Source organism: Pan troglodytes, chromosome 12 (genome assembly GCF_028858775.2).
Source record: "Pan troglodytes isolate AG18354 chromosome 12, NHGRI_mPanTro3-v2.0_pri, whole genome shotgun sequence".
Classification (NCBI taxonomy): Eukaryota; Metazoa; Chordata; class Mammalia; order Primates; family Hominidae; genus Pan; species Pan troglodytes.
Window position 1 is genome coordinate 93,136,951 of NC_072410.2, and position 17,123 is coordinate 93,154,073.

The 17,123-nt window shown below is 43.2% G+C and overlaps 1 protein-coding gene across 1 annotated transcript in view; it reads left to right on the forward strand.

Annotated features, from left to right (window-relative positions):
• ALK (ALK receptor tyrosine kinase) overlaps positions 1 to 17,123 on the forward strand; it is a 736,910-nt gene that overhangs the window by 216,093 nt on the left and 503,694 nt on the right. The window contains exon 3 of the mRNA XM_016948281.4: positions 9,410 to 9,574. Coding sequence (XP_016803770.3) covers positions 9,410 to 9,574 — 165 coding nt within the window. The remainder of the gene's footprint in view (positions 1 to 9,409; positions 9,575 to 17,123) is intronic.

Below are 17,123 nucleotides of genomic sequence, written 5' to 3' on the forward strand. Positions count from 1 at the left end.
AGCAGTAAGAGAATTGCCGTGTACGCATGATGTTTCATATGGTTATTTATTGAAGACACTTAACCAGGCTTGTCAGGAATACATTGGCATTTTCCTATGCCATCAAGAAAACCAGTCTCAGCTGGAGGGGCCAGTAAGTGAAGCCTGAAGATGCATGACAGCTAGTGGTTCAGTACCTCTGACCAGCTCCCGTCTGGTGCTCCCTGAAGAGGTGACATTCAGAAAGACTTCTGCAGCCAGGAGAGATGCCCTCCACACTGTGTGTGAAGGACTCATTAATCAGTCGCGTGGCCCTAAGTCAGTATTTTCCCTTGCCTGGGTCTTGCTTTTTTCACTTCTCCAATGAAGAAATGGTTGACCTCAAATGTTGCTTAAAGTTCTAACAGCCTCTGACTGCAAATATCACCTAAAGGCAATGCCAACCTTACTTTGGTACAACAAAATCCTAAAGAAATGGTCATGGTCATGTGCCATCACCTCCTTCAGATTGACAATTGGAATACTATTTCTCAGGATGAACAGGAAGCTGTGTTCACAAAAGGTATGGTTATGCAAATTCAGAATCAGCCAATGTGCTTTGGGAATTTCTCCATTTTAAGCACATGCCTCATCATCTTAAGCCCTTTCAGCAGTTCTGGGAAATGAGGCTTCTCACTGAGATGACCTGACTGAGGCTTAGCACAAAGCAGTGTCCCATATCACAGAGCTGACAAATGGCAGAATTAGAGTCAAATCTCAAGTCTTGTGCTCTATTCCTGTGAATCATTCATGACAATATTAAGGTTACTTGATGAATAAGACATATGGCCATAGACATACGGGAAAAGATTGTACGACTGATTGGTATCACAGACATCACCATTCAACAAGTGAGGACAGTCAGGCCCAGCGTCAGGCTCTGTATCCCACTAGTTAGACATCAAGTCAAGATAACTGGAGACAGGAAAGCATTTTTAGCAGGAAAATAACCCCAATACAAAATCACAATCATATTGTCATATTTTAAGTGAGTGGCAAGCCTGATAATTCTGTTTTCAGATGCAGATCCCATTGACCAAGTATTCAGTTAAATGAACTCTTATAGGCCCCTTCTGAAAACAGATACATCCAGATGGCCACAGAAACTTTGCTCGCCCACCCTCAGTTTTCTAAACTGGGATCCCAATCAGACCCAAGAAACACAGCACATATTCTGGAAGACATCAGTGATATGGCTTGGCTGTGTTTCCACACAAATCACATCTTGAATTGTAGCTCCCATAATCCCTACATGTCATGGGACAGACCCGGTGGGACGTAATTGAATCGTGGGGGCAGCTTTTTCCTGTGCTGTTCTCATGATAGTAAGTCTCATGAGATCTGATGGTTTTATAAAGGACAGTTCCCCTGCACACACACTCTTGCCTGCTGCCATGTAAGATGTGCATTTCTCCTCTTTCGCTTTCTACCATGATTGTGAGGCTTCCCCAGCCATGTGGAACTTTAAGTTCATTAAACCTCTTTTTCTTTATAAATTACCCAGTCTTGGTATGTCTTTATTAGCAGCATGAGAACAGACTAATACAATCAAGAAACCTAGAAGGGAACTTTAAGCCCTGGGCTTTATTGCACTTGTGGCTTTGGCTTCCTGAGCCGAACACCCACTGAGATTCAGACTTAGATCTTGGTGATGTGTCCTCTGACTCAGTCCTCACCTAGGGCATCCCAGGCCCAACTTTATAGGTCATATCAGAACCTTCAAGATAGCAAAGACACTCTGGCTCCTGTCCTGCCCCCAGCTTTGCCCTGCCTGTCTCTCTCTGGGCCCAGGTCCTTTCCTGCCTCACTTGCAGAGCTTGTACATTGTTGTAGTATGAAGTGCAGCCATTCAGAATATTGGGATTCTAAATCAGCACATTGGCTGATTCAGAATTTGCATACCATGCCTTTTTTTTTTCAGCACAGCCTCCTGTCCATCCTGAGAAATAGTATTTCAATTGTCATTTTGAAGGAGTTGATGGCACACCACCATGACCATTTCTTTAGTATTTTGTTGCACCACAGTAAGGTTGGCATTGCCTTTAAGTGATACTTGCAGAGTCAGTGGCTGTCAGCTCTGCCTCACTTGTGGAGCTTGCACACTGTTTCCTGCCTCACTGCAGCCACAGACATGTCCATGTCTGTGGCTCTACATGAGGGAAGCTATGTCTGCTGCCTTTTCTATTGGCAATCCCATTTGTGACCTACTGAAATCAGTGCCTCAGGACTCACAGGAAGGAAACACATCAGTAAAAGACCACATAGTCCCTTCCTATCTGAGTAACATCAGATGTGACTTCACTTCTCTGAGCTCCAATGCCTTCATCTGTTGAATGGAGATAAGAATCCTGCCTAATTCATAGGGGTTAAATAAGATGATCATGTAAGGTGCCTGGCATGGTGACCAGCCCCAGTGAGTCCTTGGCGAGTGTTATTACTTATGAATACACTTCCCACACGCCTTCACAGAAGTCCTCTCCATGGGGGTCAGGGCTCTTCTATACACACTACAGCATGCGTTGCCAGGAACAAGAAAGTAAGACCTCCAGCTTTACTTCATAATAAGAGACAAAATCAAGAAGGATGAAGTGTTATAGAATTGATGGGCATGGCATTCTTCTCTTTTTTATGACTCTTCCTTTCATTCTGCAGTATTTGCTTCCAAAGCTCACGGTGGCCTGAGGCTGCAAGGCCTCATCCAAGGGGCTGATGTGGGCCTGCCCCAGGGGGCTGCCCTTGAAGGCCCTGCCACCCTACATTCACCTGGAAACTGGGCAATGTTGGAGGGGATGTCTTTAAAACTAAGGGGAGCTGCTGGTCCTCTACCTTGAAACTGACCCAAGGTGATTTAGAAAACTAGTAGGATTTAGGAAACTAGTCTCTGGGTTAACAGGCTCAAGGTTAAGGAGGCATAAAGGGCCTTGATCCAAGGGATTCTGGGGAAATCTGAGGTCAGTCTGGATACAAAGGAGCATTGTTAGATATTCTGAGCCCACTCAAGAGGAGACCCAAGTGTCCAAAATGCACCAAGCTCCCTATTCCCCTTTTGTGGTGTTATGGAGAATAGCTGGAACCTACATGCAATCTCCTTGAGTGTCTCGGCCTGGTACATGGCCCCGGTTGGAAGGCCTCCATCTCTGCCTGAGTAACCAATGCTGGGCTTCCTAGGCACAGGCCTTGGGCTTGACTGCTTTGGGAGTCTCACACATTCCTAGAGGCTATATTTCCACCCTCAGGTTCAGAGTGTTCAAGGTGGGTGGTCACTAACAACTCTTCTACAGCCAGGGGGTTTTGATAAGGGAGACTGGATACGTCTTTGGGCAGGGTCACCACTGTGGTTTTCTGATACTTACCACAACATTTTTCTAAATGGCTGTGCTTCATACTAAAACAATGTCTAGAAGCTAACTGTTAATGAATTCAGTCTTTAAAAATATGATTCATATACTGGGAGATTTCAGGAAGTGAGTATCAGATGATAAAAATGCATGAACACACACACACACATGCAGGTGTGTGCACACACACTCACTCGTTTATCCTGCAACTATTATGTGCAAAACTCACATAAGCTTTCCTTTTTGTTTTTTTTGAAATGTAGTTTCTCTCTTGTTGCCCTGGCTGGAGTGCAATGGTGGGGTCTCGGCTCACCGCACCCTCCACCTCCCGGGTTCGAGCCATTCTCCTGCCTCAGCCTCCCAAGTAGCTGGGATTACAGGCATGCACCACCACACCTGGCTAATTTTGTATTTTTAGTAGAGACAGGGTTTCTCCATTTTGGTCAGTCTGATCTCCAACTCCTGACCTCAGGTGATCCGCCCGCCGGGCCTCCCAAAGTGCTGGGATTACAGGCGTGAGTCACTGCACCCAGCCAAGCTTTTTAATTCTTTGAGAATCTGGAGGCAAACCAAGTCCCCATTGAGTGTGATGTACATTTACCCTCCTTCCATAGGAAATCTGCCTCTTGGGATGACAACAAGTCCTTGTTTAGGGGCAGCAGCTCCTGAGCAGAGGCAGGCTGAGTGGTCTGTAGGTTTGATTGTGTTGGCCCAGGGTAAGCCTATAGAATCACTGACCTTCAGAGATGAATGGCACCATGGAGGGTACATGCTCCATTTCTTTCATCTTCCAAATGCAAAGAAACAGGCCTAGAGACAGAAATGGACCTGCTGGGGTCTCAGCTGCTCTGCAGCTGCCCAGAACCATCCTCACTGCTCTGCTAGAGCCCTTTCCCTTCATAGCACTTGACCCTCCTCTCAGCTGGCAGATCTTTTCCAGAAGGTTCCATTACCTTACCTTTCTTCCATGATGGAAATAACAAGAAAGTAAGTGACAATGATTTCACATATGTGATAGGCAGGTCCTGGAAAGTGTGTCTTTTTCTCAATGCTCTTTTTCAATGGTCAGATTCTCTTGGGTCAAAACAAAAAAAAGGTCAAGATCTCTGGATCCTCCTGAAGGTCATAATCATTCTGCAAAATGGGCCTGACATTTAGAAAATATAGATCTGTCCCCTATCATGGAGAAGCCTTTTCAGAGATGAAAAGTTTACAGGCTTTGGGTCTAAGAGTAACCAAGATAAAACACTTCATTGGTTTCTCATCTATTGTGTAAATTAATCTTCAGCCCTAAATTGAGATTCTGAAGCTGCAGGAGAGAGATGAACAACACTGGATATTCTGCATTATCCAGCTCTAGGTCACTCTCTGGGTCTGCCTTGGGGTAGTCCTTTCATTTGGGGGCAAGAAAACTTTTTAAGCCTCAGCTTCCTCACCTATAGAGAGAAGAAGAAACCGTCCACTTCTCAGTGTTGTTCTGCAGATGAGGTACAGTGATGGAAGGAAAACACCCAGGACAGTGCCTGGAAGACCGCCAGGAGGGGCTGAGGGAAGGTAGTTTCCCACCCCTGCCCCTGGGTGGGTGTGGACCTGCCTCTGCGGTTGGGTTGCTTAAGGCTGAGCACTGTGCTGAAGCCCTAGACCGCTCTGAATCCCTCCTGTAAAATAGATTCTACAGTCTCTACCTCATAGGCACTGAGTTGGAAGAGGGTGAAGGAGAGAGATTCAAGAAGCACACTAGGTCTAGAACCTCAGAAGAGGCCCGAGGAAAATAAGACTTAACCTGGTGTTTTAGGCAAGTCCCAAGGTATTATTGCCCAAGAGGCACTGAGGCTAGTTTGAGAGAGAAAAACCTGTGTCTCCACGTTTTGTAAGAAATTAAATCAGAATGTAGAAAAGCCTAATTCAGTTCCAACCAAATGAGTAGTAATATTAACTCCATTCCTATTTAAAGCTAGAAAGTACAGCTTTAACAGCTAAAAGGAGGTTGCTGCGGACTAAGAATTACAGAAGGAACTCATTTTAATCGGTACATTTGCATAGCCTGTTTTACTAGGCAGGATCTGGCCCAAACACAGCCAATTATCACACTTAAACTCTCCAGAGTTCAAAGATCCAAGAATTAATATGCTCGGTGCTGGGATTGTATATTCCACTGTCTGTTGTATACACATGTAGGGCACATTTGCCAGGCAGGACACAACTCAGACAGCTGGCACGCCTCACCTCTGTCTTGAATAGAAACAGGTCATCTTTCATTGGAAGAGAAAAATCAAGATAGAGGATGGCCGCAGAAGTCGAAGCTTTGGGAAAGGCACTGATAATTGTCAATGTGGGATGGGAGTGGCTGGTGGCTTTCTCTCCTTTTTGCTGACATGAACATCCACCAATGTGGATGTGTCTTTTTGACCCTCCCTAGAGGAGTTACATTTCATGGCTGCGCCTCTCCTTATTAGTCATGTTTCATGGCTAATCCTTCCTGTGTCACTTTGGTGTTGCAAAGTACAAAATGTTGGACCAGTTTTCTCTTTGCAGTCTGCTCTGAAAACCAGGTGTCTTCAAGCACATCTTGAAGATTAAGGCAGCCTGTGGTTCCTGGACACCAACTGTAGAGCAAGTGGCTTATCAACTCAAACAAAGTGAGAGCTACCCATTTCAGCTTGCCACTATGAAGGCAAGTTGTCTGAATCGTGAAGGGGCAAGGAGTATTAACCTTAGGGCCAGAAGGATGGCAGCTCCTGGAAAGCAGCTGAGGAGCAGAAAGACACTCAATAGAAGTGTAATTGAAGGATTTTTTTCTTTTCTCCTACAATTGAATAGTTTGGTTAGTGTTAACAGGAATATTTTGCTCCCACTCTGCAGCAGGGCCAGCTGTCTATGGGTGTGGACACCCATTGGAAGACAATCCAGTGGCCGGCTGCCTGCCTTAGAATCTGCCCCCACTGTATTCTGAAATTTCCAACACCAGACTTGTCTTGGAGATTGGGGTAGTAGTAGCCTCAGAAGCAACTGTTAAAATGCACAAATGCTAATTGGGATGTAGCACCCATTGGCACTGCCACAAAGATTGAATTATCAAATTAGCTATTATAAATTAGCTAGTATAACTCTTCTGAGACCAAGGACTTTGGAATCTTTAAAAAGCCAAATCAAGAGGGAACTTTAGAAAATATCTGTTCTAGATTTTATATTTGAGGAACTTGAGGCCCAGAGAGGTTAAGTGACTTTTTCAAGGTCACCAGCAAATCAGTGGCAGAGATGGAGCTGCAACCCAAGTTTTACCCAGTGCTTGTTCCTGGAATCATCTAGTCTATAAGTCCTTTGTTTTGCAGATGAGAAAACCAAAGTTCACACATGAGAGGTAACTAGTCAAGCCTGGACTCAAACTGAATTCCTCATATTGTCTGTCCAATATCTACCACATTATCCCATTTTTTCTTATTCCCATGGCTTCGGGGAGAGGATGAAGTACGAGGTGGTTGAACATTTTGCATCTTGGCATCTTCTGTTAATCCATAAGCCAGCTTTGAGAGCCCGCCATGTGCAAAGTTCTTCAGCCACTTTGGGGAGTAGACAATGAATGAGCAAGGAAGGGGAAGAAAAGCTGAGTGGCCCATGTACCCTAAAAGTGGGGCAAACGTGGAATCACTGGACAGAAAGAGTCTGCCCAGGGAAGCTCAACAAAGTACAAAACATCCCAGGGCATGGGCCCTTCCTGCCTCTCTTTTCTCTCTTTCCTTACCCAGTGACCCTCCCCAAACACTCCCCAAGAGAAAATAAACCCTGACTCATTTTCATAGCCTTGGCCCTCTTCTCTGGAGAGGAGATCGAAGGGTAGATTATAGGGCTGGCAAAGCAGGCTGTGAGGAAATTCCAGTTCCCTATGGCCTTTCCCTTATCAATCAGAAAGGACAGGGCCTGGCTAGCATTTTTCAGAGCATCAAATATGGACCAGGTCCATTTTTCGTAGGCAGTACATTTTTTTCTTATTTATTATTTTTTATTTTACTTTAAGTTCTGGGATACAAGCGCAGAACATGTAGATTTGTTACATAGGTATATGTGTGCCATGGTGGTTTGCTGCACCTATCAACCCATCACCTAGGGTTTTTTATTGTTTTTATTTATTTATTTATTTATTTTTAAGGGAAAAGGGCAAGCAGGTTTTATTTCTGGCCAGGCATACAGAAGGAGAGAGCACTTGCTCTAAAGACAGCTTCTCCCAGAGCAGTGGGAAGCTGGGGAATGTTACAGGGTTAGACGTGGGTCAGGGGCTATGTAAGTTTGTGTTGAGAAGAACTTCAGACACGCAGGTGCGGATCAGGAACATGCTCTTCATACGACACGTGTGCAGAAAGTGGCAGTGATTCTCCTCTATGGGTGGTGACTTTTGCGTTATAATGATATGCTAATGATCTAAAGGTGACAGGGGCCACTGGTTCTGGTTTGCTCTGGTTTTGTGCAGGCCTTGTCTTCCTCTGCAAAGCATCTTGAAGTTCCTAGGCCATCTGGAATTCTTTTTTTTTTTTTTTTTTAATCCTTTAAGTTCTGGGATACATGTGCAGAACATGCAGGTTTGTTACATAGGTATACACGTGCCTTGGTGGTTTGCTGCACCCATCAAGCCTTCATCTACATTATGTATTTCTCCTAATGCTATTCTTTCCCTAGCCCCCCACCCCTCGACAGGCCCTGGTGTGTAATGTTTCTCTCCCTGTGTCCATGTGTTCTCATTGTTCAGCTCCCACTTATGAGTGAGAACATGCCGTATTTGGTTTTCTGTTCCTGTGTTAGTTTGCTGAGAATGATGGTTTCCAGCTTCATCTATGTCCGTGCAAAAGACATGAACTCATCCGTTTTTAAGGCTGCATAATATTCCATGGTGTACATGTGCCACATTTTCTTTATCCAGTCTATCATTGATGGGCATTTGGGTTGGTTCCAAGTCTTTGCTATCATGAACAGTGCTGCAGTAAACATATGTAGGCATGTCTGTTTATAGTAGAATAATTTATAAACCTTTGGGTATATACCCAGTAATGGGATTGCTGGGGATTGCTGGAGATTGCTGGGTCAAATGGTATTTCTGGTTCTAGATCCTTGAGGAATCGCCACCCTGTCTTCCACAATGGTTGAACTAATTTACACTCCCACCAACAGTGTAAAAGCGTTTCTATTTCTATTTCTCCACATCCTCTCCAGCATCTGTTTCCTTTTTAATGATCGCCATTCTAACTGGTGTGAGATGGTATCTCATTGTGGTTTTGATTTGCATTTCTCTAATGACCAGTAATGATGAGCTTTTTTTCATATGTTTGTTGGCCACATAACTGTCTTCTTTTGAGAAATGTCTGTTCATATCCTTTGCCCACTTTTTGATGGGGTTGTTTGTTTTTTTTTCTGGTAAATTTGTTTAAGCTCTTTGTAGATTCTATTTATTAGCCCTTTGTCAGGTGGATAGATTGCAAAATTTTTCTCCCATTCTGTAGGTTGCCTGTTCACTCTGACCCATCATCTAGGTTGTAAACCGCACATACATTACATGTTCGTAGGCAGTATGTTTTACCACCAGTTCTTACAGCAAACTTGAGTGGTAATTATCAGCCTAATGTACAGGTGAGGGAATTAAGGGTCAGAGAGGTGAGTTTTCTTGCTTGGAGTCACTGGGCTGGTAAAAGCAGAGCCAGACTTAGACTCAGCCCTCATGGGTTTCTTGGGCAGGCTCTGCCCACTCACCCTCAGGCCCTCTCTATGTCTTCAGGTAACTTCACAAGATGCAGAGCTTCTCACCATTCAACCTGTTAGTTAGTTTTGTTTTTTACCTGCCTTCTCTGAGAACATCTCCCGTAATATGAGTTACAGAAAGAACACATTTTATTCTCTTAGGTCCCTTTTCACCAATACAGAGCCCTGTGCTATTGACAACTGATCTCCCCTGGACAGGGCAAAGGATGTAGGGAGATGAAGGCCAACCTCCTAGTGTGGAGTGGAGGGGGCTGAAAAGTCACGTTTGGGAAATGGTTTTTTCCATTGACCCTTGGCTATTATTGCAGGTCTGGAGTGCAGCTTTGACTTCCCCTGTGAGCTGGAATATTCCCCTCCACTGCATGACCTCAGGAACCAGAGCTGGTCCTGGCGCCGCGTCCCCTCCGAGGAGGCCTCCCAGATGGACTTGCTGGATGGGCCTGGGGCGGAGCGTTCTAAGGAGATGCCCAGAGGTAAGGGAGAGGCTGCTGGTGATGTCCTGGGTGGGTCAGGGCCAGGCTGGAATACCTATTTCTGTTTGAAATGATGAGACTTCACTCCTGTTCTGCTCTGTTTACTTTGAAACCTGCTTTTAATATCTGTGACTTTCCATGGCTTCTTGGGCCATGCAAGGAGGGGAGGAAGACAAGTCCCATCTCAAGATCAGCCCAACCCTTTATTCTTTAACAAGTAATAAAAGTAGGGTTTCATAACTCTCTTCCATGCAGATTTCCCTGCAGGAGAAAGTGCTGATCGGTATTTGAAATGGGATTGCCAGATAAAATACAAGATACCTCATTAAATTTGAATTTCAGATGAACAGCAAATGATTTTTTAGTACAAGTGTGTCTCATGCAATAGTTGGAACACACTTAAACTAAGAACTACTCCAGTTTTACAAAACAATTCAAATGTAATTGAGTGTCCTGTATGTTTGTTTTTACTGCCAGATCTGGCAATCCTAATTTGGAAGGTATTGTAGAACTGGCTTAAATGTTTCTAAGCCGTTCATAAATACTCAGGCGACACATTTGCTTGGTGTGATGCTTTCTGTGGTCTTGAGCTGTTTATGAATGTCCCCTTCTTTATTATCAGGGCCTAGGAAAGGTAGGCTCAGAGGAAAGTAGTGGGCAATTGGTAAATTGTGCTGAGTTTCTTAGACAGAGGCATGAAGGCACTAAGCTCTAGTCTAGTTTTATGTCTCACCAAGCCAAATCTTAGGACTCCCAATGTCTTGGACCTAGAAAACTCTACTGACTCAGAATTGAAAGCCTATGTTCCTGGCTTTTTGGAAGAAGGAATAACTGAAGTGGCAATGGGCTTATTAGACATTCAGGGTAGTTTTTTCAGTTTGCAAAGCACTCCCACCTACGCTATCTCATTGGATTTCAATGAGAGAGGCAGGGCAGATAAGAAAACTAGTGCTCAGAGCGGGGGAGTGACTGCCCCAAGATCACACAGCGTGTACATGTGGGTCTGGGTCTAAATACTTGCTGTGATGAGTCCTAGACAAGGGCACTTTCCACCACATCATGCTTCTGTCTTTGTAGAAAGACCAGGACCAGAGCCTGCTCTGTGGCCAGATTCTCAAGAGAATCTCAGACTCATGCTACTAGGGAGCCTAACAGGTCAGGTCTTGGGTAAGCTGATGACGGAGATTGGAGATGGCACAAAAACAATTAATGCTCTCAGGCTTATACCTCAGCCTCTACCTTGTCATCAAAGAACCAAAAGAGACTTTCCTTTCTATACACTTTCCTGGGCTGACTTTTTGTTTTTGTAACTCTTTTGGGATGGGTTGACCTTGACTTATATTTTAAGCTGCTTTTATCTGGATGGTGATAGGTATTGTAGGGTGTGTGTGTGTGTGTGTGTGTGTGTGTGTAGGTGAGTGCTCTTAACCTGATAGTGCATCAGAATACTTCTGGATAACTTATAGAAAAGACTGCCTAGATCCTATAACCTGAGAGTCTGATTCAATAGATCTGAGATGGAGACTATGTGTCTGTGGATTTTACACTTTTACTAGGAAATTTAGCAAAAAGTGGATATAATATACATGCATAGATTAGAGATTACAGCAAAAGCAACAACACTTGCATTCTCACCACCAAAAAGCTGAAGAATCTGAACATTATCAGTCTTTTTGGAGTTTCCTCTATCCCACCTAGATCACAAACTTTTCCCCACCCTCCAAGGTAACCACTCTCCTATATTTTGTGTGAATCACTTATTTGCTCTTTTTCATGGCTATACCACCTATGTATACAGCTCCAAACAACATATTGACTAGGTTTGCATGTTTTCACCCTTGTATATAAATGGGATTATACTGTTGTTGATCTGTTCACTTTGATACATGTAGCTGTGATTCATTTGCTTTTGGTACTATATTAATCCTTTGCATAAAAATATCACAATTGATCTCTTCTACCGTCATTGAACATTTGAATTATTTCCAGGTTCTTGCTATTGCCATCAACACAATTGTAAACATTTTTGTACATCTCTCTTGGTGCACATGTTCAAGAATTTCTCTAGAACAGGGATCCCTAACACCCAGGCTGAAGACTGGTACCTGTCCATGGCCTGTTAGGATGGGATGCATAACTGGAGGTGAGTAGCAAGCAAGCCAGCATTACTGCCTGAGCTCCGCCTCCTGTCAGATTAGCTGCCGCATTAGATTCTTATAGGAACATGAATCCTATTGTGATTATAAAAACATGAATCGTATTGTGCACTGTGCACACACACAGACTGTGCATGCAAGGGTTCTAGGTTGAATACTTCTTATGAGAATCTAATGCCTGATGATCTGAGGTGGAAGAGTTTCATCCCAAAACCATCCGTGGAAAAATTGTCTTCCAAGAAACTAGTCCTTGATGCCAAAAAGGTTGGGGATCATTGCTCTAGAGCATGTAACGAAGAGTGGAATTGCTGGGTGAGAGGGTCAGAACATCTTCCATTTCATTGGGTAATGCCAATCTATTTTCCAAAGTGGTTACACCAATTTGTACTCCCTCTAGTAATATATTGGTATTCCTCCCCGTGGCTTTACATCCTCATCAGTATTGCTATTGTCAGGCTGTATTTTTTTATCTGTCTGGTGAATTAAATACAGCATCCCATTGCAGCTTCAATTTTCATAGAAATCTGTTTTATTTCATTTTTCATAAGTTTCTTGGATGATTCTGAGGCATAGCTGGGCTTGTAATACTGTTGACTTACTCCCATTCAGACTTACTCCCATTCAGCCACCCCTAGGACTATCTCCAGATTCCAACACTTAACCTCTAGAAACATTTTTTTTGGTCGTTACAGATTTTTTAAAAATTTATATTCCAGGAGTGGAACTGTGATTACAGTTCAGTGAGATCAAGAGACAGGGACAAGTGGAAATTGTGTTCTTTGTAAATTCCACAGATGTTACTGAGTCACACATGATAACTTTGAAAGTTTGTGCTTTAAAGAAATGTTTTTAAACAGTGCCAATAAATTGTGCATTTCACTTGGTGACCTGTTTCTCCTCCTCCACCTGTGATCGCTGACATGCGCACAATACCCTGAGTGCTATGACAAAAGAAAAAAGAAGAGGGAGAGGAGGGAAGGAAGAAAATAAATGAATTTTTACTTCTCAGCATTCTTTAGCATGGAAACATATCAATGCCTTTAGTTTTTATGAAGCTGGATCCCAAGGGTCAGTGCACACACTGAATGTGAAACTTTCCCATTAGATGAATCAGGATTGGAATATCCGTTTTTTTTAAAGTAAATGTTGTCAACTTCCATTGCTCTGAAAAGTCATCACTGTTAGCATCAGGTAGTAGTTAGCAATACTAAGGATGGTGGTGTGAACAACCATAGCAAAAGCTGCTGTGGATACACCAGTCTCCTTTACCAAGCTCTTTCATGAATGGGCACATCCAAACATAACTTAAGAGAGGCTCACCACTGTCAGAAACTTCTGCTAATTTGTCTGGGGTCTAATGGAGTGGTCTGTACTCACACAGCATGGATCAGTCATGGAAACAAGGAGATCAGCCTCCCAGCCCTCCCAGAAAATCCACTGCTTCAGTAATGGCACTGAGAGGTGTTTGGAGCTTTCAGGAGTGCGTCTCTCATCACTTTTCTAGTCAGTTATTTATAACACTACCTTTCCCTGAAGTAGCGTTTTTCCTCATGAAGCAGCCTATTGTAATAAACTCCCTTGACCTTCAGGGAAAGAAGTGAAGGTTCAGGAAGAGAAAACAACCTGTCCATTCTGCACAATGGCCAAGCAGTGTCCTATATTCCAATCCTAATCCCAGAGCTTTAGAGTCTCAGTTTCTTGGTCATTTTGGCAGAAAGGGTGCTGGTGGTGAAGATGAGAAGTGGGGATGGGTTGCCTTTAGTATTATGTAGTCACTATTTTGTTTTCTAACTCAATATTCATGGGTCAGATAGTATTTAGATGCTATTGCAATATTTCTTGTCAGTTATAGAAGGACCAGAAAAAGGCAGCAAGATGATACCAATCAAAGATAATGAACTATAAGTGTATAAATCCTGAACGGTTTTAATTTATGGCCTCTGTAGCTGAGAATAATAAGGAAGATACAATTCAGAGCAGCAAGATAATAAAAAGTGATCATTTTGATGGAACATAATATTATAAATTACTAAAATCTTGAAGAACCATCAGATGGAGGCATTCTGTGACTTTTTAAGAAGTGCCAGGGGCCATGTTGATGTCTAACTGCTTCCGGTGTTTTGGAATGTAGTCAAAGGTATTTTTCTTCTCCAGCAAGGCAAAATTTTACTCTGTAGCATGAATCCTGGCTTAAAAATGGAAAACACACTCTCAGCCCATCTGCAGAGCCCTCTCCCCAGGGTCTCACTCATGGGCACACAGAGAAAAGATGGAAGCAGACTCCACAGTGAGGAGGCTCCTATTCTTCCTGGAACAGCTCAACTCTCTCCCCATGCTCTGTCTCTCAGGTTTTTGCTTTGTTTTGTTTTGCTTTTGGTGGAGGGTCTGGATGCAGCACTGCTACTGAGGTTCTTCTGTTCATCAAGATGGCTTCATTTTCAAAAGGTGGTGAAACCCTGTCCTGGAGCCCTGGAGTGGCTAAGGTTGCTTTCACACATGACTAGGGTATTGCAACAGCAGAATGGGGTCATTCAAATTTTTGATGCACTCCTGTCGTACCCTTGTGTATTAGTTTCCTGTGGCTGTTTTAACAAATTCTTACAAACCAGATGGCTTAAACAACAGAAATTCATTCTCTCCTCATTCTAGAAGCCAAGAGTATGAAATCAAGATGTCTGCAGGGTTAGTACCTCCCGGAGGCTCTGAAGAGAAATCCTTTCCATGCCCCACTCCAGCTTCTGGCATTGCCGGGAATCCTTGGCATTCCTTAGCTTGTAGATGTCTCACTCCAAACTCTTCCTCTGTCATTACATGGCATGCCTCCTGTGTCCTTGTCTGAAATCTGTATCTTAACGGGACATGTGTTATCGGATTGAAGGCCCACCTTAAGTCCAGCGTGATCTCATTCTGGAATGCTTGATAACATCTGCAAATAGTCTATTTTCAATTAAGTTCATCTTCACAGGTACTCAGGGGTTAGGATTTGGACATATGCCCTGGGGGCCACTCTTCAGCCCACTGTGCCTTGGTTTTTCTCCCCCTGCGTCTGGGTTGGCATGTGGATCCCATGCATCTGTGGACTGTGAATTCTTAGACCCTTCAGGAAGTCTGATTAGACAGGTTCAGAGGAGACCAGATTCATACCAGCATTTCTCATCCTTTCTTCAATTTCTTCCCCTACCCCAAAAGTTTGCCATGTTCTTAAAAGGGTCCCTGAACACCTCTCAAGTGAACTGTATCCCAGGAGTAGCAGGGACCTGAGTCACCTTTTGAACTGCAAGTGCAGACTTTGCGGGAAAATTCTCTTAGGATATAGCCTCCTTTGCACCCACACTCACTGCAGGCTGCAAATAAGTGGCTGAGTTGACTCTGAGTCTCACCTCTGACTCTTGATCTTTTGAGGTATTGATAGGCTACGGAATGATAAAGGGCTGCCCAGCATTTCCTCCTTCATCAGTGAAACTCATCATTAGCCACCCATTTCTGTCTTCAGGCTTTATTTGCTGATTGATGGGGACCTCTGACACCTACATGTGAATGGGTTTGCCACTGTTTCTGGAGAGCAAGTTCCCTAGGTGAGGAAGGGTAGGAGGTGTCCTCATAGATGAGGACAGGCTGTCAGTAAGATGGAGACGGACGACCTTCAAAGCTGGAGAATCACTGATCTTTCTCCCAAGAGTGCTGACATTGTCCCTGCTCTGCACCACTGCAGAGTGAAATGTGCTAGTGCAGGCTTCAAGTCCGGCATTTATGGCCCACAGGGTTCAGTGGCCACCCTGAAGTTCATCTCGTTAATGGGAGTCAATAATTACACACTTCACTTTGTCTGTAGGAACAACCTTTAGCAAACCTCTTATTTTAGAAGAATGTTGAAGTTGGGGAAACAGTCAGGAGAGGTAAGAAAACTGGAATAGAAGAAAAATGTAATCGGAGTGACCGCTGATCACACACACAGACACAGACACACACTCATGGGCAGAACAATGTTCCTTTCTTTTCACTTGTTTCAAACCGGATGATCTAAACTGGGACTACCCTTGCCAGGTATTCACAGGCTGCAGCTCCCCAGAGCTCCCTTCCTGTGCTGCTCTGTTCATGGCCAAGTTTCTACTTTAAGTTAATGGTTTCTAAACTTTATTCTGTTGTATGCCCCATTGGTAAAATATTTTTGAGCATGTACTCCTACCATGTTATATTCATCAATTATATGCACTTTTATGTGCCTAACTGTATAATACTATTTATTAGCAAAGGTTTTCTTTTCTCTTTTAGATAAAACAAATGTAGCCACACATCTGTCCTCTATAAATGGAATCAGACTTCCTTGTTTGCTAAGTCATCTTACCCTGGCCCCAAGGTTCCTGATGTCTCTGTCCGTTTTCCAGTCCTTTAAGGAGCATTTTTGGGGCAGGGTTCTCCTGGTCCACTCTCTTCCCATTGCATGGGCCGTGCTGGCCAGGGACTCCTTCACCAGTAAGGCCTCACAGACAGCTCTAGCCCCTGTGTTCCCTCTTAAGTTTCAAAGACCTTTATCCTCTTTTCTTAGAATCTACATCACTTGGAGAGGAAAGAAAGAACTTCTTGGTTGAATGCTACTGACAACACTAACTCTCCAAAGTCAAGAGGTATCTTTATAGAAATTCTTGTTTCCATTTCAACTGACATACCTAAGATACAGGCTGCAACCAATATTTCCTACTGGCTTATCTAAAAAACTATCTTGGTGCTGTTTATGATGGTGAAAAACTAGAAATAACTTAAATGCCTAAAATAAGGAATTGGTTAAATAAAATATAGTATACCTAAAATATTATACCACAATTACACATATACATTGTAAAAATATTGAATAATATGGGGAAATATTTGGAACCTATTATTAGGTTTCAAAAAGCAAGTTAAAGAATGTGTGTAGTAGAAATTATTTGTAAAAGAAAAAAAGAACTATGTACATAAGGAAAATTCCGTAAGGAAATATACCAACATAGTAGCAGAAGTTATTTCTAGATAAATTAATTATTAGTGATTTTCATTTCCTTCTGTTGCTTTTGCTATTTTCCAAATTTGAGTTAATTATCATTTATTATTTTTTATAATAAGATAAAACATGCTATCCTTTTTTTTTAATACAAAGGGATAAAAAATTATCATTCGAGACTGTATTCTATTGAGTTATCTTAGACTTTGGGGAAAAAATGTTAACTATTTTGTGCTACAACCACAGTCAAAAAAGCCTAGCCAAAAATCCTGGCTAGGATGCAGTAGGCAAGCAGACAGACAAGCAGGTTATTTTCCTGCCTGCCTGCCTAGGGACAGCACATTGGCAGCTGGCATGGGCTCCCAAGTCCAGAGCACCCCACCCCCTACCTCTTTCTGCTTGGCTTATCCTTGAA